The sequence below is a fragment of the Triturus cristatus genome, chromosome 3_2 (assembly GCF_964204655.1).
Source record: "Triturus cristatus chromosome 3_2, aTriCri1.1, whole genome shotgun sequence".
NCBI lineage: Eukaryota > Metazoa > Chordata > Amphibia > Caudata > Salamandridae > Triturus > Triturus cristatus.
In genome coordinates, this window is record NC_140584.1 from 541,815,549 (window position 1) to 541,838,123 (window position 22,575).

At 43.1% G+C, this 22,575-nt stretch overlaps 1 protein-coding gene across 2 annotated transcripts in view; it reads right to left on the minus strand.

Moving 5' to 3' along the window:
- Positions 1 to 22,575, minus strand: part of EIF3M (eukaryotic translation initiation factor 3 subunit M) — a 195,550-nt gene that overhangs the window by 52,545 nt on the left and 120,430 nt on the right. The window contains exons 6-8 of one of the 2 annotated variants that reach the window (XM_085648253.1): positions 2,739 to 2,762; positions 2,571 to 2,654; positions 397 to 496 (exon numbers count right to left, since the gene is read on the minus strand). In XM_085648253.1, the coding sequence (XP_085504379.1) occupies positions 397 to 496; positions 2,571 to 2,654; positions 2,739 to 2,762 (208 nt within the window). The remainder of the gene's footprint in view (positions 1 to 396; positions 497 to 2,570; positions 2,655 to 2,738; positions 2,763 to 22,575) is intronic. The other variant, XM_085648254.1, reaches the window with a different exon arrangement.

Consider the following 22,575-nt stretch of genomic DNA (forward strand, 5'->3'; position numbering starts at 1 on the left):
GCTCTTTAGAGTTCTGAGTCTCAAGCAAACACATTCTTCCTGAGTAAGTAAAGAAGGGTGGTGGAGAGTAGACGCAACCTGGGTTTAAAAGAGGTAGTTATGACTGTTAAAACTAGCAATCCATTTCTCTAAGGTTGGCACTTTTCTGTAAACAGCTTATACTATGCATTGTTGTCAGAAACATTCAAAGAGGCTCTCAAAGTAGTTGACAAGAGACAAAAATACATAATTTCAATTACACATTATTCAACTGCAGGTCTTCATATAGACACTTTCAAATAGAGAAAATCTTCAAACAACCTCTTATCTCCTACTCCACTCCTAAATCACTGACAACTTCACAACAGGGTGTTTATTCTGAGAATGTTTTGTTTAAAACATCAAAAAACTACTTACATCATGAATAAGTTCTCCTTCCAAGAACTTAACAGGTTTTAAGGAAAGAAGGTGGTCAAGAAGAAAGGTTTTTGGATCCTTTAATGCTCGCACAATACATCTTTAAAAGGAAGAAAAACAGATTGGTAAAAAGCTTAATCAGAAACCAATTTAAAAAGTGTCATCATTCTTTGTATGAATGGAAAATGCAGGTAGGGAAATTAATTGAGGAATGAAAATCAGCAAAAAAATTCTTGGAGGCACATGGCATGCTGCCTTCTGTTTGGGGCAAACAACACAGCCTCAAACAAATGTCATTCATTAAACCATTCTCCAAGGCTTAATGTTCCAAGACAGTAAGAACAACAAACTTGGATTCACAATGAATTTGTACATCCAAATTATAAAGTTCTCGCTCTAGAAACAGAGCTTGTGTTATACATTGCCAACTTTTGATAACAATGAAAACTTACGGCAACGAAAGAACTGTCTTTATATAATTGACAACGTTAAAGCTGGGCCAACATGCATACTTGACCCCCGTTTTCTAGATTTCATGATTTGCAGATTCCTCACATTCATTTTAGTGGTTACTTACCTTTACATAAGACCAAATAATGCCACAAATGCTATTGAAAACATTGAATCTAGTCACCGGAAATTAATTTTCTTACTTGTTCATCCAAGGTTTACTAGTTAGTCTGTTTATGGTGTTTGGATCATGAAAAGGGGCAAGCATAGCCTAAAACTCGGAATTAATGTTATAGCTTGCAAAGGCAATCTGACCAGACCGAGCCCTGAAACTGGCACTCACAGATCAAGGCTTACTGAGGGGAAGGGGAGAAGCTCCCACAACTGTTCAACGGCTATTTTACGTGGACTTGCCAATGTAATATCAGATGTTGTATTAGCCGTGGTGGAGAGAGTCAAACACCCCTAGGGAGGAGTAACTTCTGATGTTGGAGCAGATAGATGCTAATTCACACTGTATTTTCGTGAATTCTGTATTTCATTTACAAGTGACAGAAACACTCATAGTTATGTGTGAACATGAGAAGAGGAATGGTTTTTGTGTTCCATCTAGCAGAAATCAAAGCAATCCCACATGGATATGCGAGCTCCCAGCCTTTGTGGTCTTCCTCAATTTTTCGCTTTTGTCGGACGACTAAAGTTCTGATATGCCTCTTACCTACTCTCTCTACCTCTTTGATGTGGATCTCAAACACAGAGCCGTGCCTCTCTTGCTCTCAGGTCTGTAGCTTTTAGCACCTCATCATTTCTGTGCTGCTGATGACTGACATGCGCGGAGTTGGGCCTTTCTTCCGTTTCTTAAAGACCCAAGTGCCTTCCAGCCCCAAGTTTTGGTCTTCATTCCGCAATCCCGTCAAGACTTTCAACAAAAGCTGGCAACTGGCAGGTAGGGTGGCAACCAGAGGCGGTGTAATAACAGCCTCCAGAGTATTGCCTCCTCCACATGCTAATCGTCATTGGAGAATACTGAAGGAGAAAGAAAATGTTTTCCTACATTTGGAAAACTACTGCCAATTGCTTTCCCCATCCAATATAAGGAACGTATTCTCCATTTCATAAGCAGTGCCTTTAATACAATGGCTAGCATGAACATTTGAAATCAAGATCAGCATCCATTTTCAAACAAAGTACATGAAATAATGCACTGAAACACCATTTCCATTACGAGAATGTACTCAAAGTGGCTATAATTTAATTGATGTTTTCTACCTAAGTATATTTTGGAACCTTTTTTCAGGAACAGAAATATTTATTCTTCCGAACAAGCATGAACGGCATGTAACATTAATAAATCTATCGGTAGGCGGATCGTTATTGGGAAAGGAGAATTATTACAGTAGTTTTCAGTTGCTGTTCATACACAGCATCATCCACAAACACGACGCCAGTAGACTGGTTATAAAAATAAAACGGAAGTGGCCCATACGTTTCTAATGTGTAGTAGTTAGCCTCATCTTTTCAGATCAACGAAGGTATCAGAGACAAGGAGTAAGGGAAGTTGGGAATAGCCAAGTGAAATGTTCCTAATGCTACTGGCAACTACTGTAGTAGGACAATTGTGTGCATTTAAACAACACAGCAAATCCAATTATTAATTGAAGATGACATACACTTAGTTTCATGCAATCATGATCAGGAATGTTAGCAAATTCTAATCGCTGTACCTGTGTGCATCAACACGTGCCTGCGAAGCATTGTCTTCTGTGTAACTTCCTAAAAGTTCAACCATCACCTTAGCTGCTGCATCACTAAAATGAAAAACATAACAGAGTAAGAGCCACAAACTTACACGAACACCACACTGTAATGGTAATGTTGAAATGAAATTGTACCTGATAGTATTTGGATGATCCAAGCTAACAGAGAAGGGTAAATGAGTTAAATGGTAAATTAGTCAGATGAAGAAATACATTTTTTATGTTGCCGCACAATACACATTTTTTATCACCGTTTTTACAGCTTGAGAAATAAGTTAATTATATTTGCTGAAAATAATACATTGAAAACCTATTTATGCCATATGATGTGAACATCTAGATCCGATAACCTGTCATTTAAAACTAAAGTATACATATATAAAACAAAAAGTATATTGACGAAACAATAACACTCTTGGACTGCTGATAGCATTCAGAAGCAGATCTGCGCTATCATGCTGTGCCCTCTCTCCCACCCCAAAGGCGTCAATCTACTTTCATGAATAAACCTGTCCTCGCCGCAGAGTTGTATAGCTAGGTCTAAGGAACAAACAAGGAATCAAAATTAACAAGCATTGGCATAGCCAATAGGTCTCGCCTTTGGGACCTTATAAGTGTTTAGCCATGCAACAGTTGCATAACTAAATACTTATAAGGTCCCAAAAGCGAGACCTATTGGCTATGCCAAGCGGCCGTGAAAGTGATCGCGATCAAACATCTAAGCGGCCGCAAAAGAGAAAGTAATCGTGGTCAGGCGCGCACGCCCGCGCACATGCACTGTAGCTCTAGGCTGGCCTGGTAGCACTTTTTGGAGCCCTTTCAAAAAGTCTCGCCAGACCAGCGCATGCGCTGGGTCAGGCGAGACCTAAAAATGGGGTAGATCTCAAAGTGTTCGTACAAGGATTCGTGATCTTAAGTCTAGGTTTACAAAGAGAAACACCATATTACCGTAGGCTGATTAAAAACTGGGCATCGTGGCTGTATAGTAGCTTATCTAGGTTTCATTTTCAAAGATGCATTGGTTAATACATCATCTAATGTCATCTGTAAAACGTGGGTATGTCAAATGCATACTGAGAAAGTCATATCCTTAATTCAGCTAACATGACTAACAAAACAAGTGTGTTACTAAATGTATTTTAGCAAGCCACGAAAATCAGATAAGTATGTCTGCATTACAAAATTACACTGGTGGAATAAATGGCTATGGAAACATCGGGGAGAACTGGGCATTCCAAGAACACGATACGCGGCAGTGAAGAGGCAGACAGAGAACTCGCTTACAAGAAACAAGAATTGCCAAAGCCAATAGGTTTTAGCCATGTTGTACAGTAGCGTGGCTGCTGTTCAGCATGGCTAAAAGTTAGTGGGGTAGGAGAGAGTGGAGTTGAGTGTTGTAAGTGGAGTATTATGGCGTGGCGTGGAGTGAGTAGTGTCTCCTTTAGTGGAAGGTCGAAGAGTGGAGTAACGTTGAGTAGTGCGTCAGAGTAGAGTAGAGTGCCGTGGAGTGGCACAGAGTGTTAAGAGTGTTGTAGAGTTGAGTTGCGTGGAGCGGAATAGATTGCTGTGGAGTGGAGTGGAGTGGAGAAGAGTGGAAAGGCAGAGTGGAGAAGAGTGGAAAGGCAGAGTGGATGAGAGTGTTGTAAAGAGGAGTGGCGTAGAGTGGAGGGCCACAGTCAGAGTGGTGTGGCGTACAGTGGAGTAGTGTGTCTTAGAACACAGTGTGGTAAAGTGGGATGGATTGACATAATGGGAGTTGTGTAGAGTGTCAGCGTGGAGCAGTCTTGTGAAGTGGCAAAGAGGGGAGAAGAGTTTAATCAAGTAGAGCGTCAGAGTGGAGTAGAGTACAGTGGCCTAGAGTGGAGTGACAAAGTACAGTGGTTCAGAGTAGATTGGTTTAGAGTGCTGTGGTGTAGGGTTCAATGGTTTTGAGTAGAGTGGTGTAGAGTGCAGTAGTGCAGACCGCAGTGCAATGGCATAAAGATGTGGCCTAACAGGCGGTCGACCTCGAAACTAGGGAACCGGATTCGAGTCTCGGCAGGGTCGCTCAACATCCTCTGATTCTGGGCAAATCACTTAATTTCCCCGTGCCTAACAAAAAACCAAATGAATGTGTAAAGTGCTCTGATACCTTCGGGTCTAGTTCACGCTACGTAACACCCCCACCACCCCCCCAAAAAATGCCATAGAGTGCAGCAGAGTGACGTTGAGTTGTTTATAGTTGAGTCGTGCAGAGTACAGTGGAATCAAGTACAGTGGTGCAGCGTAGAATAGAGTGGCTTAGAGTACAGTGACATCCGGCACAATAGTGTAGAGTGGCACAGGGTGCAGTGGCTTGAGAGTGCAGTGGTATAGAGTTCAGTGGCAGAGTGCGGTCTTGAGTAGAGTGCATTGGTGCAGAATAGAGTAGCGCGGTGCAGAGTAGAACAGAGTGGCGTCGAGGGGAATGGTGTAGAGTGGCATAGCATACAGTGGCATAGAGTGTTGCGGAGTCGAGTATAGTGGTGTAGGGTACAGTGGTGAAGAGTAGCTGGGGTAGAGTACAGTGGCGTAGAGTGCATTGGTTTTGAGTAAAGTGGTGTTGAGTGCATTGGCATAGAATGCAGTGGTGCAGAGTAGTGGTGCAGAGTAGAATGGCATAGAGTGCAGTGGCATAGAGTAGATTGTTTCGGTGCCCAGTGAAGTGGTGCGCAGCGGAGCGCAGTGGCAGAGTAGAGCAGCAAAGAGCGTAGGGTTGCAGAGTAGATTGGCTTAGAGTGCAGTGGAGTGCATTGGTTTTGAGTAACGTGATGTAGAGTGCAGAGGTGTGGAGTGCAGCAGCATAAAACAAAGTGGCGTTGAGTGATGCAATGTAGACTGCAGTGGTGTGGAGTGGCGCAGAGTGGAATGGCACAGAGTGCAATTGCGTACAGTAGATTGTTTCAGAGTAGCGTGCAGTGTTGTAGAGTGCAGTGTCGTGAAGTGGATTAGAGTGGCTTAGAGGGGAGTGGCGTAGAGTGCTGTAGAGTGCAGTGGCATAGAGCGATGTAGAATAGAGTTACGCAGAGTATAGTGAATTAGAGTGCACTGGCGTGGCGCAGAGCAGAGCGGCACAGAGCGGCACGGCACGGAGCGGCGCAGAGCGGCACGGCACAGAGCAGAGCGGCGCAGAGCAGAGCAGAGGGGCGCAGAGCAGAGCAGAGGGGCGCAGAGCAGAGCAGAGGGGCGCAGAGCAGAGCAGAGGGGCGCAGAGTAGAGCAGAGGGGCGCAGAGTAGAGCAGAGGGGCGCAGAGTAGAGCAGAGGGGCGCAGAGTAGAGCAGAGGGGCGCAGAGTAGAGCAGAGGGGCGCAGCGTAGAGCAGAGGGGCGCAGCGCAGAGCAGAGTGGCGCAGAGTAGAGCAGAGGGGCGCAGAGCAGAGCGGCGCAGAGAGCGATGTAGAATAGAGTGGCGTAGAGTGCAGTGGCATAAAGCGATGTAGAATAGAGTGGCACAGAGTGCAGTGGCATAAAGCGATGTAGAATAGAGTGGCACAGAGTGCAGTGGCATAAAGCGATGTAGAATAGAGTGGCACAGAGTGCAGTGGCATAAAGCAATGTAGAATAGAGTGGCACAGAGTGCAGTGGCATAAAGCAATGTAGACTAGGGTGGCACAGAGTACAGTGGCATAAAGCAATTTAGACCAGAGTGGCACAGAGTGCAGTGGCATAAAGCAATGTAGAATAGAGAGGCACAGAGTGCAGTGGCATAGAGTGATGTAAATAGAGTGGCGCAAAGTGTAGCGGATTAGAGTGCAGTGGCATAGAGTGATGTAAATAGAGTGGCGCAAAGTGTAGCCGATTAGAGTGCATTGGCGTAGAGTGGAGCAAAGTAGAGTAGAATGGCACATAGTGGGGTAGAGTGGCGCAGAGTAGAGTGGCGCAGAGTACATTGCTTCAGAGGGGAGTGGTTCACAGCAGAGTAGATTACAGAGGCGAATGGTACAAACTAGAGTTCCCTGGCAGAGTGGAATGGTGCAGACTACAGTGAACTTCAAATCAATAAAGGGTTCTGGCCCATAATCAGTAAGGCTGGACCAATCTATAATGAACACACAAGAACAAATGCCAATACTGATAACTATTCGCACTTCATTAGTCACAATCACACGTGGCACTCACAGTCATTGTAAAACAAATAAATGTTTATTTTTGTTTTTGTCTGTTTCAAAAGAATTATTTCAGAACGAACTGGCATAGAGTGAAATGGTGCTGACTAGAGTGCACTGGCCTAGAGAGGAATGATGCAGACTACAGTGCACTGGCCTAGAGTGAAATGATGCAGACTACAGTGCACTGGCCAAGAGTGGAATGATGCAGACTACAGTGCACTGGCCTAGAGAGGAATGATGCAGACTACAGTGCACTGGCCTAGAGAAGAATGATGCAGACTACAGTGCACTGGCCTAGAGAGGAATGATGCAGACTACAGTGCACTGGCCTAGAGAGGAATGATGCAGACTACAGTGCACTGGCCTAGAGTGGAATGATGCAGACTACAGTGCACTGGCCTAGAGAAGAATGATGCAGACTACAGTGCACTGGCCTAGAAAGGAATGATGCAGACAGTGCACTGGCCTAAAGTGGAATGGTGCAGACTGCAGTGCACTGGCGCAGAGTGGGGCGGCGCAGAATGAGGCGGCGCCGAAGAGTGCATTAGGATGGGGTAGAGTGCATTAGTATAGAGGTGTAGAGTAGAGGCATAGAGTGAAGTGGTGCAGAGTGCAGTGACGCAGTATGGAGAGTTGTGGAGTGGTGCATAGTAGACTGTAGTGGTGTGGAGTAAAGTGGGGTGGGGTAAAGTGAAGTATGCATGGTTTGGTAACGTACTGCCATTACACACAACATCTTCAATTGAAATGACCCTTCTATTTGAATAAGATGTACAGTTTTGCTAATAAAAGTATACAGCGCACAAACGATAATGTGTGGAAATGTCGTCACCTAGTGTACTGACTTGTTTTGATCGTATTAAAATATATTTGTTTCCACCCACTTCAGAATTAACCAAAAAATTTGCTTCATATGCGCTTTTCCAATTCGGATATATTATGAAATATCAGCACAGTTAATTTACAGACATTTAAATTTTGGTGTGTGATAAAAAAAAACAACATTGTACAGCCTTTGTCAAGCATACCCCCAGTAGTTTGCATGACTGTCAAATACATCCTCTCACTTTGAAGACCAAGAAAGAAAAGTAAACACCAGGCTCCAGGAAAGACTGTGCTTGACATTTGACCTCCGTCTTTGAACTCACAGCAAATGTGATAAGATGAGAAAAAGATTTAAAGACTTTACAGAAATCAGGCACTGGTGGAAGAATACAGTAAATAGGGTTTGAGCAATGAAAGATAAGACTCGAGATGGACATTCTAAAACAATTACAGCCAGCAAATAAGAAGCAAGCAGTTGCGAATCACAAAGCCAAAGGTAACCAATGGGCAGGGAAGCTTTCCGAATGTCCTAAAGATGTTAGCAAACCAGACAGCACAGCTGTCTTTTAGGCTTCGACCAACAAAGATGATCTGATGAGTAAAAGGGTTCCATACATAACCTCACTTTACAAGGCATTGTAGTGGCATTTAACATGCAAAAAAGAAGACTGCAGTAATATTTCGAATAAGTTTACATATGCCTACAATTGCAGAAAACTGTATGGAACCTTTTGTGCACAGGATATGCGTGGAGATTAAAACTAAAAGTTGTGGACACAGGGAACAAACATTATTGAGTATTTAACATTAAAACTAGGAGCAGAGCGGTATTTTGCTTCTTGTTAGATTCACCAATGTTAAGCGGGAAACATGCCTCCTGTTTGGAAAGTCCTAACCGCTACTTGAGGTTCCCACGATACACAAGATAGTACCCACTGATGCAGAAGAGTTAACAAGGTCGGGAGGTTAAAGGCCGTGCTTCGTGTTTGCATTTCTCCACAGGGTTAAAGGAGAAATTCTTTACTTTCCAAATGTTACAAGATCTGTTTTACTTTTATAGACCAACTGATTTGGTCATATCTAGTGCACCTAAAATGCAGCGGCACCTTAGGTTAATTAAAATCAACCGAAAACTCGCGGAAATAAGATAAAACATCTCTTAAAACGTACAATCCGACCATCCAGATTCAAACTTAAAAGCAAAAAATAACGCCAAGGCAGCCAAGTCTGATGCGAGGTTTTTTAACATTACAGATACTCAAGAAGGAATTGCATACAAAGAAACTCTATAAACACCCAATATTTTTACTTACATAAGAAGAGGGAACAGATAAACCTTAATAACGTATTAAGCAAGGCAGTGTAAACTATTAATTTTTGGCACGACTATAATTTATTCCTTAAAAACCATTGTAATTTTTTTGCTTTAGATTATGACACTCGAGATATTAAATTCAAATCTAGTTATTTATTTGCCATGTGTGGAAAAAAAATTATACACACACATACAAATATATTTGCGGGTGGAGCCAATGCCCACATTATGTACGTTTTAAAGAATTGATGTCAACAGGTCAATCAGACAGCTGTGCTTTCAAGTCAGACCTAAATTATACAACCAAACCTAAGTGGGGGAGGGGTCATATTCTTCTTAGATTCCATGCTCTAAAGCAGGAGACACTACCACATTTGTTTTCATTTTACTTGACCTTTGTCACACAACACATCCCCAAATGTATACGAAACCAGCTAAGAGTATAAGACTAACACGTATCCAGTAGACCTCTCAAACGGATAGGCAATGGTTGACGCGGAGATTAGTTAGAAATATACATTTTTCAACATTGGAACTAAATTAATGTATCAATATGGAACGCAATCCTGTGCACGATCAAAAAACAATTTCCCCAGTTTGGCTAAGTTGATTTTTTTCACTGAAACCTCAGTCTAGTGGTGGCAGAACAATGAATAAATCTGTTTCAAAACAAAAATGCTTGGAATGTTGCAATCAAAGACCAAGGGGTTGGTTATAAACAAGCTACAAAAACGTTTTCCACGTCAAAGGCCAAAAGATGGTTGAATTAATTCCACATTCACTGCTGAGATCTAGCCATCTATTTGTGAGGTTGACTAACACAGCTGTTTGGTTACCCGAGAGTGTGAAGAACAGTACAGAAAACATAGGGACAGAAGAAGGATGGGAAGTTATAGTCTTATCGCATGGTCAGAAACAGTGTTCAATGTTCTCAGCTACAACGTCTGACTTAATACAGGACAGTTAAAAGCAAGTAATATCAGGGGGTACCTCAACCATTCAAGGATGCGTTCAGATCACAGGGCTGGGTTGAGGGCGTTCGATAGTGAAGGTCTCTGAACACCCTGGAACTGACCACCGCATTTCACCCTTATGAATGACAACAGCTTAATCCGGTGGGGGTTTATGATGGTACCAAGTAGGGTACAAAAGGGGGTGGTGATGGACGGAGCATCAGAACCAATCAAACACTCACACCCAGTCAACAGATCTGGGTTTGATCCATCACCGTTCTTTAGCCCACTCTGCCACCCCACTTCAGACATGGCCATATGCAAATCAGTCTGACCCTGTGCCTCATGGGAACAGTCCAGCCCGAACTGCCAAGCCATGCCTTCCCTGGACCGGAAACAAGCTTCCTAGGACCGGTTTCTGGCATTTCAGCAGTCTTCAGCCAGGCTTGCTTGAATCCAGTGGCAAAGTGAGCAAGGGACTCACGTCTGAGCATACCCTGCCAACTTATGGCGAACAAAGCGGTACAAAAGGGGGTGGTGATGGACGGAGCATCAGAACCAATCAAACACTCACACCCAGTCAACAGATCTGGGTTTGATCCATCACCGTTCTTTAGCCCACTCTGCCACCCCAGTTCAGACATGGCCATATGCAAATCAGAACGGTGATGGATCAAACCCAGATCTGTTGACTGGGTGTGAGTGTTTGATTGGTTCTGATGCTCCGTCCATCACCACCCCCTTTTGTACCGCTTTGTTCGCCATAAGTTGGCAGGGTATGCTCAGACGTGAGTCCCTTGCTCACTTTGCCACTGGATTCAAGCAAGCCTGGCTGAAGACAGCTGAAATGCCAGAAACCGGTCCTAGGAAGCTTGTTTCCGGTCCAGGGAAGACATGGCTTGGCAGTTCGGGCTGGACTGTTCCCATGAGGCACAGGGTCAGACTGATTTGCATATGGCCATGTCTGAACTGGGGTGGCAGAGTGGGCTAAAGAACGGTGATGGATCAAACCCAGATCTGTTGACTGGGTGTGAATGTTTGATTGGTTCTGATGCTCCGTCCATCACCACCCCCTTTTGTACCGCTTTGTTCGCCATAAGTTGGCAGGGTATGCTCAGACGTGAGTCCCTTGCTCACTTTGCCACTGGATTCATGCAAGCCTGGCTGAAGACAGCTGAAATTCCAGAAACCGGTCCTAGGAAGCTTGTTTCCGGTCCAGGGAAGACATGGCTTGGCAGTTCGGGCTGGACTGTTCCCATGAGGCACAGGGTCAGACTGATTTGCATATGGCCATGTCTGAACTGGGGTGGCAGAGTGGGCTAAAGAACGGTGATGGATCAAACCCAGATCTGTTGACTGGGTGTGAGTGTTTGATTGGTTCTGATGCTCCGTCCATCACCACCCCCTTTTGTACCGCTTTGTTCGCCATAAGTTGGCAGGGTATGCTCAGACGTGAGTCCCTTGCTCACTTTGCCACTGGATTCAAGCAAGCCTGGCTGAAGACAGCTGAAATGCCAGAAACCGGTCCTAGGAAGCTTGTTTCCGGTCCAGGGAAGACATGGCTTGGCAGTTCGGGCTGGACTGTTCCCATGAGGCACAGGGTCAGACTGATTTGCATATGGCCATGTCTGAACTGGGGTGGCAGAGTGGGCTAAAGATCGGTGATGGATCAAACCCAGATCTGTTGACTGGGTGTGAGTGTTTGATTGGTTCTGATGCTCTGTCCATCACCACCCCCTTTTGTACCGGTACCAAGTAGGGAGCAAGTTTTTGAAGGTATTGTGGGCATTTCCCATGATATGTTTTGTGGAGAGTGCAGAAGACCTTGACCCTAATCTTTGTAGCCTGACCATGAAGTTACATAAATCCAGACATGCAAGGACCACAGCTCTTGTAAGCAACACTCTGGGAGCAGTGGTAGAATTTTTTAGTGAATGGATTATTGAAGGCTGATGCCTTTAACTACTGCAATGACCTAAAAGGAAATAAAAGCTACGACTCAAAGAGAATTTTAAGATTCCTTACTTCCACAAAGGGTGGAAGCGCCTGGGGGCTCCAAGCCTGCTTTGCCGATCAAACGGTTTGGATGCGCACTTATTTTTTCATGATCTGCAGATCATAGGGGGTGAAACCTGTCAAAGTCAACCTAAGCATTTGATTCTACTGAGCAAGATAACTTGACCACAATTAAACCAAGGAAAAGGCCAGGCACCATTTAAATACAGCTTATAAACTGTGGCATGAACCGTTCTATATTAAAAAAAGAAACAAGATTTAATAGTACAGAAATTTCCTCTCACATTGGCTTCTTCTGGAAGACATCAATGCCAACAAATGTACTACTGTTTACTTTGCATCATTGCACGGATCTTTGCATTTCCTTACCACAATATAGCTGTTGCATGCAGAGGCTACCATGAGCTTGCCTTTGAAAGCTGTACATGTCTTTGGCAATGAACTGAAAATAATATTTGGTTCAAAGAATAAGGTACTATCCATAAATATAGTAAAGACTGTGTCATATTCTCAATACGAATAACAATCAGTAAACCTTTATGTAGCAACAACTTGCATTAACCACAAAACGTCCTTAAAAATAAATGTAATTAGGGGCAAGATATATACATGCCTCACGTATAGTCAGAAATATGTAAACTCCTGTTTAATTGAATTTTTCTCTCATTAATGAAGAGTAGAACATTTCTGTGCTATCAGGGGGCCCCAAACATTTTTTTAACAATTTTTAGTATTTTGAATATATGTTGCACCTAATTCTTAAATCAATCACAAGAGTTAACACCAACTGAAAACTCCAGAAAAGAATATATATATATATATATATATATATATATATAAATGGAAAAAGCAGAAAATGCTGCTTTTGTGCATTAAAGTGTGTGAGAAATGCCACTTTAAGAACAAAAGCTGTAATGTAACAGGACATACTGCAGGGACTGTTGGACAGGTTGTATATTCTGCGAGATAAACACGGATTCCAAAGCACCATTTTTAATTCCCTTTTTCCTGAAATTGTATGAATGCACTCATCAGGGCATCGAGCTCAGAATTTCTGCATTTTTCGAAGGTAGGAGCGATTGCTTTCCACATTTTCATCGAAGGAAAAATCGCATCATCTCACTGAGCACAATACTGGCTTCTTCTTGACCGAAACCTCAGCTTTGGTTGGAAAAATGTCTTCAAAAGTTGTTAGGTCCATCTTCAAAATTTAAACTACAGAGGTACAGCATTGATCAGGTCGACACATTCAGCTGTAACGCCGGAAAGGATGCTCCTAAGACAGCCATTATGCCACTCTCACTTGATGTTGAGATGCTTGCTATTGGAGGAACCGAGTGGCCACTTAGCCGGCACAGAAGCACCTTTTGTTTTCCTTGAGGATGAGGAGCATCTGGTCTTCCAGGATATTGACATCAATCACCTGGACATCAAGGCTACATGACCCATCGAACTAGAGCATATACATAGACTGTGGAAAACAGATACAAAAGGACAACTACTCATTTTCTACAAAACAAGCATTATCATTAGCCGAAGACCATAAGTCTATATCCTGCTACAGACGGTGTTACTAAACCTCCCAGCAGCTTCTGTCTAGAGGCACGTGTAAGGCATCTCAATTTATTCTTCCACTCTCCCACAGAAATCCACCAAAGGAAGATACCAATGCAAAAAGAGAGGAATAATATTTAAAATCCTAGAGTGCGCCCAGGAGGAAAGCATGACTTGTTAGAAATGACCTGGAATCAGCACCCTAGAGAGGAGTGCCCAATAAAAACGAGTCTGCAGGAAGGTACATTTAGGGTGTTAATTGCTATGTGTAGATCAAAAACATTGGATGCATTTACTTTCTAGGATAGAGTGCATGATCAGTCCCCAGAGTCCATCCCTTCAGGTATATTAACAGCAGACTACAGGATTTACTTCTAAAGAGCAACAACTCAGGTAGCCAAATACTAAATACCACTGCCATTTCTCTTGTAGCCTAGGCAATCAGTCATCTTTGAAGCCGTCTAGATAAAGCTAGACGCAAACCAGGCAGTTCTCTGGTTCCAGAACATGTTACACTGTTCTGAACATCTCTCAAGTCTTTCCTCATAAACCGAAGTAGGTTTTGATGCTTTATTTCAAAGGGAGAACACTGTATTTACATCCTAAAGAGTCTCTGCAGGCAGAAAAAGGTATGTCATAGATACTATGCCTCTGCACCACCAAATAATCTAAGTATATGTATGAACTTTATTGGAAAGAACTTGGTCAGGCCTAGGTCTACTAACCTGCAAGGAGCGAATTTCTCAGTTGTTCAGGGTTGTCATGTCTGCCTCTTTTGGGTTCACGGAATGAGCTTGTTGTGTATGGACCCCGTAATGATCCACTAATCCGAAAAAGTTTCTCAAATGTGGTTATTCACTACAATTACGTCACAGTAGCGTTTTTACACTGCTGTGACATTGTTCAATCCCGAGCTAGCACATGCTTCCTTCATATCATGTTAATTTCTTAGTTTAAAACACCCGATTCAAAATGTTGTTCACAACTGTGAACAAGTTTGAAAACCATCGGACATAAAACTATGGATGGTTACTGTGAATGAAGTGGACGGTTTTTCACGTCAGGATGCAGAGTGACATTATAGACAACTTGTGCTTGGTTCTCCTTGTCTATTTCATGTCACTCACACACCACAATGAAAAGCGTCCCTGTTACCCATCTAGAACTATTTATTTCATATCGGCTACAGGAGCTGCACATCTTAAAGTAGATAAAAGGGAAAATGATCTTCAATTGATTAGAGCAGCACAGACTATTGCAGAACATTGGGAACGTGACTAGGTCAACAAATTACTACGTCATTTGAGACATCATCGGGGTATAATTGATGCAATATGTGAAGTCATAAGTAGTGCATGGTGGGAGAACAAGTTCTAGTTAGCTCAGTAAACTATACCTGGTAAATTCCAGTCGTTTTGTTTTTTTATTCTTTTTATCCGAATTCAACAACTAATATACGATATAACGGGCTCTGAATAATGGTCCAATAATACTACTAAGGGGTTCTGGCGATATTAAAAACCAGAAGGCTTTAGGCAGAGTGGTTTGTAAACGTCACCAGAACTCGAGTGGCAATATAGGACCATATTACACATACTACCTGTTATGTATTTTTTATTTTACAGGTTTATTTTGGGGCAGTTCACTTAATCAATTATGTTTTCTAAGTGAACCTAACAATGGGCACTGACAGGAACTATACTTTTAAGGTTTGGTTTATCTTTCTTTGAATGGTCAGCTAAACAATGGACAATAATGAAGTCAGCAGATTAATGCAATTCTGTGGGTCGCATTTGCCATATAATTTGCAAATTTCATCAAATCATTGTTTCCTGCTGAAATGGATAAAAATAATGCTGCCTGATAATGTGCCACATAAGTTGCATTTTCGCTGTATAATTTGATGTTTAATGACACATTATCCTAGTAGTCCTGGCAATGTTATAGCACTGCAGGGTGGTTTTGGGAAGCCCATCATTATGGTGAAGAAACACCTATTTCACAGACAACAATGATATATTTTCCACATTTCACAGTTCGCTGTGATATATAGGTTTTTATACCAATACATTTTGTCCAATGTAATAAAGCATCAAAACATGTAATCAGATCGTTGCTCATCAAATCTTTCCTTCAATGTAAAGTGGCCGATCGCTTATAATTTATTTTCAATATAACTTATTCAATGTTAGTTTACATACCAATGCTATAAACATTTGTTTGGCTAACATGAATCTTTATTCTCAATTATAGACTTTTTATATTGGTCATCTCGGCTGTTTCTGAACAAGCTAGAGAGAATAAGATAAATGGAAAATAAAGGAAAAACAAAGAAAAAACAAAGAAACGCATTTAAAAATGGCGGACTAGTATCCTGTGGTGTGTGAAGTGTACCCAGGCCAGGGTCTATATAGAAGAACACCAGGTGTTGTATAATGTAATACCTGAAAAATCTATTTCTACTCAAAGGCAAACCTCAGTTTTCGTATAGATTACATTTCTAACACGCCTTTCAGGTACAGCCAGAGCACGAATGATGTCACCAAAACAAAGAGTGGCCATTCTCCAACCCATTCCCTGCCTTAGGTGTCTTAAGTAACCGTTATCTGATATTTAGGTTCTCCATTTGCCTCTATTCTGGAGTCTGGATTTCAAAGGCACGTGAAACTATATTGCCTCCTATACAACGTATTGGCAATATTTCTCAATTGGCCTATATTACCACCCTTGCTCCTGGAGAGCAAACATTACTGAGAAACATCATGAGGTAATACAAAGCGAAGTATAAAATTCCTCTCCCTGTGCAGCTTATTTATAAGATCAGAGCTTGGGTCATGCGACAAACATACTCCGCAAACCACAACCACTCCATCTCTTGGCACATAGCAGAGCAAGCGAGGGAAAAACACAGCAGCGGCCTTCTTTCCATATGCATCAGGAAGGTCTTATCATTTAGTTCGAATTGTGTCAAGAGCTTCTGTTTTAGAAGCCGTTGACCAGTCTCCTAGTAAAGGCATAGCCTTCCCATGCTTTCATTTGCAGCATTAGACTCTTTCATAAAGGGAGAAAGGGAACAACTAGAGGCCTCACCTGCTTTGAGAAACCTAGTTTCGAGGGAGTCTAATCTTTTATATTTAGATAATCCTAATCATATAATGTCCCCAAATGACACACTGCAGCATGGCATAGAGGTGTAGGAAGGCAATTTGATGATACATTATGGCAATCCCTACTGGGAGCTGTGGTTGGTTTCTCCAGTTGTGTACTGAATCCTTCAAGATGCTGTTCTGTGTGCACATGGTCTCTGAAATGCACAGTATATTTGCACAAGTTGAATCTCAGCTATGCCGAAGTGGGTGAGTGGAAGTGGGTTCCATCCTGCATATCTGGTGATCATGCCTTAAGTAGGAAGGTCTGGCAGACAATGCAGAGAGAAACCGAGGCTATGACTAGAACAAGGGCTGTCCTGCCGATATAGCGAGAAACGTTCTTCATAAATTTCCTGAAGACTATGAAAATGACAATATGCTCTACCTTCAGTCGTCCATGCTGATGCTTGCTGCTAAGAAATCTGTAGATCTCTCAGGGGCATAGGAATATCCCGAATCAGCACTACTAGTTAGACAGACCTCAGGACATTTTCATATATCAAAAGCTGAACTATGCAACCCATGGTATTAAAGCTCGTTATACATGCACCTGGCAACCATTTCTTATTTATGCAGACAAAACTGACAATTACTTTATATGCTTGGCCAGACCCAGAGCAAGAGTGTTTCAACTTTAAGTGGCAGACTTTCCTGACTTCTTGCTTAATTTCAACTTTAGCATGTTGACTCGTGGACTCTGACTGCCCATCCTACTGGACTACTGGATATTACACTAGGAGAGTTAAAACATGTGAAAGATGCACTTGATTCAACTTAGGTGTTCTGATACATTCTTCACGTTGTGTTAACAAAGACTCTCCTGGGTTGGGTGAAAGGAGTGCAATGGAATGTGATGGTTGTACATTTGCAAAGTAAAATTTCCTATATAGATTTGAAATCAAACAATTGTTTTTAATTACGGAATCATTTGTAATCACATACACTGCCTAGGTAGTATTCTCCAAGACCCAGACTAGTCTTTCTGTGCAGCTAGATTGCTCAGCTAATTTAGAGTAAATCTTCACAATGCTTTGAGGTGCTTCGAAAAACAAAGTTGTTTTGCAGCTCTAAGAAGTTTCTGGATTCACTTGCTGCAAATTATTATATCTAGTGGTTGGCTCTGGAATACACTTCTTAGTTTTTTGTTCTTTTGTTTCCCCTTTCTTTCTGGTGTATTTAGAGGTTGCCTTAAGTACTTACTTTGTTTGCTTGAGCCCAGTTCACCTCATTTCTTGGGGAGGTGCGTGGGTTGCGTGTGAATCCAGAAAATCCTTCAAGCTGCAAAACTACTCTTACTGGTAAGTAATCATTTTGCTTTGCAGCATGAATCTTCTCTGGGTTCACACGTTGTGCATCGCTTTTGTATACTTGGTATCCCTGTTCACCTTTGGAGGTTGGAGTGAAATAAGAATGGACTGGAAAACAAATGCTTCAGGAGTTTTTGTCCCTTAATGAATTGAATATACATGCTGTACTGTTTTATACATTTTTTGAAGTGATGATCACCTGCCCACTATACATATATCATTTAACAGCACATTTGCTAGGAAGGCTAGAGTGTCTCCCTTTTTCCTCATGGAATAACTCTAGGTCTTGTGTCTAGTTGCACGCCTGCCTTCTTGTGGCATGTTTGAATTATCTGGACTTTCTTTCTTGAGATGGTGCCTTTTCATACCGGCAAACCCTTGTTGTAGTTTGCTAAGGACAGAATTGGCTTCCCTTCATGAAGTCTTTTGTCCTTTCCAAGTAGTACATCACTGTCCTACACACATCTAGTGTATGAAGGCCTCTTCGGCTTAAGTCTGGTCTTGGACTGCCTGGTTGATGTGAAATTGTAATATTACCTTTGGTAGTAGGTGCAGGTTTGTTCTCATGACCACAATGCCCTTGTGTATTCACAGGTAGGGTACCGGGTAGTTTGGGCACGCAGCTCACTTACCCTACATAGTATAGTTATTGAAATCACAAAAGCAGTCTTGAGATTTAAGAACCTAAACTCTGCCTTGTGTATGAGTTCACAAAGTTCTCAATAAGTTGTGTTAGCACCAAGAAGAGGTTCCACATCGGTGATGGTGCTCATCTGGGCGGAGCTACTCTTTTTGCTCCTTCTAGAAACCTCTTCATTACAGGTACAGTGAAGACACTTCTCTCTATATGTCCTCCTGTTTAGGATACTGTAGGAAGCCGACTCTTTAGACGATGTATCAAAATGAGATATATTGTGCAAAGAGTCCATGGGTTCCCTCAAAATGAACTGGGGCTTGCTTTAGCAATCCCAAGGTGCTCTTCTAGGGGATAAGGAGGTTGAGCAGCCTTAGGCTTATTTTAGAGGAGTGCAAGAAATCTGAAAATCCAACCACTGGTCAATAAATGAGACAAACGACTTAATAAGGAGATCCATACCAATTTATAAAAATAACACTTATCTTTATATGTTTAGGCACTAGAAGCAATTAGTTCAGGTAAGAAATTTTTAAATTGAAATTCTTTTTAGTTCAAAAAGTCAATGCGGCATTCAAGTACAGTATAGCGACTTATGAGACCAATCTCCAGGAGTGAAGGTGAATGGTGGGCAAGGTCCAAGGCAACACCAGCAGATCACCACCAGCAGCACTAGGGCGACCGGGTGCAGGGGTGCAAAACAGTGCTGGTGCCTAATGTTACTCCATGGGGATCAGTCTTTGTGTAAAGAGGCTGCAGGCTCTGACTGGGAGGACAGTCGGGCTGAACCAACAGAGGGGCTCAGGCCTCACGATGCTCGTGGACGTAGGGACACCTTTGGTTCCCTTCTTCACGGCCCACGGGCAAAGGGTGCAGAGGTGTTTTCAGGCATTGGGTTCTCCTTACCAGGAACAGTTGTGGCAGAAGGGACCGGATTGCAGTGGCTGCAGGCGAAGTCAGAGAGTTCCCTAGGGGCAAAACCACGCTGGACTCAGTCTCCGGAGGGCTAGGGGACCACGATGAAAACGTTGTCTTACTTCAAGTCGGGCTTAGAGCGACGAGTGCAGGGGTGTCCTCAGTCATCTGGTTTCTACAGTCACAAAGTCCTCACAGGAGTCTTTGGATGCCTGCAGGTTGCAAGAAAGCAGCCCCATTACTTCTCGGGAGGTCTTGGTTCCTGGGTGAAGTGCTGGCAAGTCTCACAGGCTCTGGGGACTCAGCAGCCGCAGGACAGGACTGCTTTTGGCGCAACTGTCAAAGTCAGCAGGCAGGCTGGCAGAGTTGGCACTAGGTCAGTTGCTGGGGCCTCAATTCTTGCAGGACTCCAGGCTTCACGTTCTTCTTAACCTTTCAGGTTGGCAGGACCTGAGTTCCTGGTGCCAAGGGCTCCCTAAAATACTGAATTTAGGGGCGTCACAGCAGTGTAGGGTGGTAGCCAATAGGCTACTGATCGTTGGGGGTCACTACTCCCCCTATATGACCACTTTCTGCGGGAAGTGAACATAACCCTGTCCCAGAGTTCCCAAGTGTGCCAAAGCAAAGATGGCCACTTCTGAAAAATCATACCCACATCAGGTTAGGCCACCTTAGGGGTAGTACTATGCCTACCTGACAAGCTAATTTTCCCACCCGTTTAGGTGCCACAGGGCTCTGGACAAAGGCGGATCAGTCTCCTCTCCTGTAAGGTGAGCCAGATTCTCATTTCAAAGATGGGAGTTTCTTTGAAGTTAGCCGGCGTAGGAGGGTTAATTCCTAGGTCATCCTGAGGGAGGGTTAGTTTTCACCAGTGTCCAGTACGTTCTAAAATGGCTTCCCTGTTTACTTGCACTGGCAATAATGGAACTGACCAGCACAGGGGCATATGTACTCATGCAGGTATGCATTCACATGTAATATTAAGCACACTGCCTTAGGGCTGCAAGGCCTGTTGTAAGGACGACTTACAAATACTACCTGTAGTGTTAGGGGACATGGCACACAGTGATGTGTCAGGTCGTGTTTTTACTTTTGTCTGCACCAAAACACGCAGCCTGCAATGGTAGCCCTGCATGAGTTTGGTGAGGGGTCCCACAGCGTGGCACAATTCGTGCTGCAGCCCTTGGGGGACCCTCTTTAGTACCCGAGGCCCTAGGTACCATAGGGTGCCATTTACTAGGGACTTATAGAGGGTACTAAAAGTATTGCCAATTGGAGGAACAATAGTACAGTTTTGGGTAAAGTGAATCTGGCGCTGGGGACCTGGTTAGCAGGAACACAGTGCACTTCCAGTCGAAACCACATCATGTACCAGGCAAAAAGTGGGGGTGACCATGTCAAAAGAGGGTACTTTCCTACAGCTATTGTTGCTGCCAAGTGTACTTTTAATGAGGCGTAGGTTATACTCTCATCGTGTATGTATGTTAGGTATCTTATCGCTGTGGTATCATGTGTCCTTTCGTGAAGGAGTTATCTTTCCTTGCATACATTCCTTTTGCAGTGTAGCATTTTCTTGCACTTCCTCTTCTAAAATGTCAATTGTTCTCTTTCGCAGATGTAGGTGTCTAAACTATGTCCTCAGGAGCCATGCAGAGACACAGGTTGCTAGGTTCTGGGTGGTATGCCATGTGTGACTGTCACTAGAGGTATGAGGAAAATCAGTAGAAAGGCGTATGCAAGGCTCCTCAGCCAGTTTATCAACAGGGCATTTGCCAATGTAGCAGTGGTGTGGGTGCCTGGATGCATAGTCTCAGCATTTAGTGCTTTAGGGTGTTGCGAATAATTCAATTTCTGGTGTTACCCACTGCAGGAACACCTTTTGAAGTACCTCAACCTACCTGTGTGAGATGGATGCCTGTCTGTCTGCTTCTAGGTTTTCCAGCCCTGGCAGGTGTATTGCAGTTATGGTTATACTTCTGTGGATGGCCCATCAAGATTTCCTGAGCTTGCTCTCATAGTCTGAATGATTTTATTCTATAGGATTTGTTCCTCCTTGTTTTTTTTAGGTAAAATATAGTGGTTTAGTTGTCCGTTATGACTTGCAGTCTTCCCTCACACCTGTGTTTGAAAGGTTTTTAGGGCTATGTAGACCGTATTGAACTTCAGAGCATTTGTGTGTTGGACTGCTTTTGTGCTTTACATAGTCCCCCAATGTTGAGATCCTCCATGTGCATTTCCCAATCCTGTGTGGGACGCATCTGTGGTGATGGTCAGTGTTGGGTTTGGATGCATGAAAGGTCTCCCCACTGTTGTGTCTTTGTTGCACCATGTCATCTCCTCCTGTGCCTTTTGCATACAAACCATTACATCTTCTCAACTCCCAGTCACCTGGGACTATTGGTTTTTGATCTATTCCTGGGTTGGTCTCATATGCAGTCTTACATAAGGAATTAGTAGGATGCATGAGGCCAGCATTCCCATCATTTTCCCTACCGTCTTCACTGTGAGAGATTGACCCTTGCGGTAGCAGCAAGCTTTCTTTGTTCGCACCTCGATCCCCTTAGATGTAGGGAAGGTACTTGCCACCACTGTTTTCATTCTTGCACCTCGAAACACTTTCTCTCTCTCTCTCTCTCTGAAAGTCGCAATGACGTTTCTAAGTTTAAGGAAAATCCTAAAATCAAGAAGCGTGTCCCATTACCTTTCTGGTGTTCATCTGCACTTCAAGAACAAGCTTGCTTTCACCAGCCAGTTGTCCATGTAGGGGTATACGTGTGCCCCCTTTCTTCTTAAGTGTACTGCTAAAGCAGCCAGACACTTTGTAAGCGCCCTTGGTGCTGATTGATTTGATGCCAAAGGCTTGTAGCCATAATTGATAAAGGACCTGGTCTATAACATAGCGCAGGAATCTTGTTTTTGTGATTCATGGGAATGTGCAAGTAGGAGTTCTTTAAATCTTTGGTTGCCATGTGGTCCATTTTCGGCATCAGCAAAATGACATACTGAAGATTTGTCATCTTGAATCTTTAACTCTTTATGAATGTGTTTAGGAAGCAAAGAACTAGATTAGAGTAGATTTCCTGGTCGATCCCTGCCCAAAGAACTTTTCCAATTTCTTGATTTTGTTAGAGCTCTTCTCCCTCATGTTGGAGGGATAGTCTTTCTTCTTTCTGTGTGG